Source organism: Coregonus lavaretus (assembly GCF_964263955.1).
Source record: "Coregonus lavaretus genome assembly, contig: HAP1_SCAFFOLD_5363, whole genome shotgun sequence".
NCBI classification, from domain to species: domain Eukaryota; kingdom Metazoa; phylum Chordata; class Actinopteri; order Salmoniformes; family Salmonidae; genus Coregonus; species Coregonus lavaretus.
Genome location: NW_028161664.1, coordinates 22,763 through 25,000, shown reverse-complemented (window position 1 = coordinate 25,000; position 2,238 = coordinate 22,763). Strand labels below are relative to the sequence as shown.

The following is a 2,238-nucleotide window of genomic DNA, read 5'->3' as shown; positions in this document are numbered from 1 at the left end:
TAAACCTTGAGACATGGATTGTGTATGTGTGCCATTCAGAGGGTTAATGGGTAAGAAAAAGATTGAAGTGCCTTTGAACAGGGTATGGTAGTAGGTGCCAGGCGCACCGGTTTGAGTGTGTCAAGAACTGCAACGCTGCTGGGTTTTTTATGCTCAACAGTTTCCCGTGTGTATCAAGAATGGTCCACCACCCAAAGGACATCCAGCCAACTTGGCACAACTGTGGGAAGCATCGGAGTCAACATGGGGCCAGCATCCCAGAGGAACGCTTTCGACACGTTGTAGAGTCCATGCCCCGACGAACTGAGGATGTTCTGAGGGCAAAACGGGGTGGGGGGGCTGCAACTCAATATTAGGAAGGTGTTCTTAATCTTTGGTATATTCAGTGTATGTCTATGATGTGACCAATAAACAGTGGTTAGAGGTCAGAGGTCACTGACCTTTTCTTTAGTTCCTCCAGGGAGAGGTGGTCAAACCCCACTGACATGGTGCTCAGGACCTTAAGGTTAGGACCTGCAGGAGCACACACAAGTCAACGAAAGGTCAAGCTGCTCCCAGTGTTCCTGTCAGAGATCAGCCAATGGCGTTAGAGATATGGGACAGTCGCCTGACCTGCAGCGTCCAATAGCTCGGCGTCGATCTTCTCCGTGAGCACGCAGACCAGCGCGTCGACACCTTTGACCTTCTGGAGCAACTCCTTCCGGGGCACGGGGACTTCATCTGAGTCCCACAGATCAAACTGCACTCTGAGAAATGTAGGATTTCAAAATGAAAGGCCTGTTACAGATAGTTTAGAAATGCATCCTTTATTTCTTCCTTCCTTCCTTCCTTCCTTCCTTCCTTCCTTCCTTCCTTTCTTCCTTCCTTGAGGTAATCTCTGATCTGAAATGAGTGATTCTGTGAAAGCTAATTAATGGATCTCTTGCCTTCACCCAATCATTATGTTAGATCAGGGCAGAGACAGAGGAATGATGCAAAGGGGGAGAGAGAGAAAGAGAGAGAGAGAGTCCTGTTTGTGACTTTATCTTTATTATTATTCATTGTGTTATGATGTTGTTATTGATAGGCATATGGTTAATTAATCATTCAATTTCAAAAATAAGCTTTAGCAGTATGTCAAATGTTATGTCATGCCAATAAAGCAATTAAAATGTAAATTGAATTGAGAGAGACTTCTTAACGGTCTGGTCTGGTAAACATTGTCAGTTCTGTTTACCCAAAAGTCAATGATGAACCTCCCAGCAAACTACAACATTTCAGAACTTTGCATTAGAATGAATGACATACTGTTAACTTGATAGGTTAGCATACATGAATGACTAAAGGACATTTAGTTAAATTATTTAAACAATCCAAAAACCTATAGCCGACATATAAAATGAAATTAAAATCCAAAATAATTAGATTTAAAGAATATCGTTCAATTAAAAAGTCGGCCAACAAAAAACCTGTATCAATAACGGCAACAAGAGCAAAGTGTGATCTCACTCACTGTCCTGACTCGCGGATAATCTTCAGCCCCTCCGGCGGGATCTGGCGCGTGATGTAGACCCGCGGTAGGGACGACACCTCTCTCTGCACGGCGCCCGGTAAACCCCCGGTTATACTTAATAGGTTTAACGGAGCAACGGCGATCCACTGGAGCCGACGCAGAGCCACGCGACCGCACCACATCGCCGAGGAGAGGAGGTCTGGAGCGGTAGAGAGAGAGACTTCGGAGCAGGAGCACCTTTCTGGTGTGTGTGTCGTTCGTGTGTGTTGTTTTTGGGCAGGAGTTCAGAGGGGAGGTACCCGAGGGGGTTGCCGTTTGGCCAATATGAAGGGAGGGATGGTTGACAGAGATGGCTGGCTTCACACACACACACACACACACACACACACACACACACACACACACACACACACACACACACACACACACCAGGAAGTGGGGCCTACAGTCATTGTCGAGAGTGATTTACCAACAACATTGTCCCAGTTTACCTGAACCTGGTTCAGTATAGTCCTATAAAGACAAGAGACTGCTGAACCTGGTTCAGTATAGTCCTATAAAGACAAGAGACTGCTGAACCTGGTTCAGTATAGTCCTATAAAGACAAGAGACTGCTGAACCTGGTTCAGTATAGTCCTATAAAGACAAGAGACTGCTGAACCTGGTTCAGTATAGTCCTATAAAGACAAGAGACTGTTGAACCTGGTTCAGTATAGTCCTATAAAGACAAGAGACTGTTGTCATCG

General features: G+C 45.5%; 1 protein-coding gene across 5 annotated transcripts in view; it reads right to left on the bottom strand.

The window, feature by feature from the left end:
- The window catches only part of grhprb (glyoxylate reductase/hydroxypyruvate reductase b), an 8,358-nt gene extending 6,614 nt beyond the window's left edge, over positions 1 to 1,744 (bottom strand). For 3 of the 5 annotated variants that reach the window (XM_084194853.1, XM_084194854.1, XM_084194852.1), the window contains exons 1-3: positions 1,493 to 1,744; positions 613 to 746; positions 441 to 513 (exon numbers count right to left, since the gene is read on the bottom strand). In XM_084194853.1, the coding sequence (XP_084050979.1) occupies positions 441 to 513; positions 613 to 746; positions 1,493 to 1,674 (389 nt within the window). In that variant the 5' untranslated portion in view covers positions 1,675 to 1,744. The remainder of the gene's footprint in view (positions 1 to 440; positions 514 to 612; positions 747 to 1,492) is intronic. The other 2 variants (XM_084194851.1, XM_084194855.1) reach the window with 1 other exon arrangement.
- Positions 1,745 to 2,238: the final 494 nt, after the last annotated feature.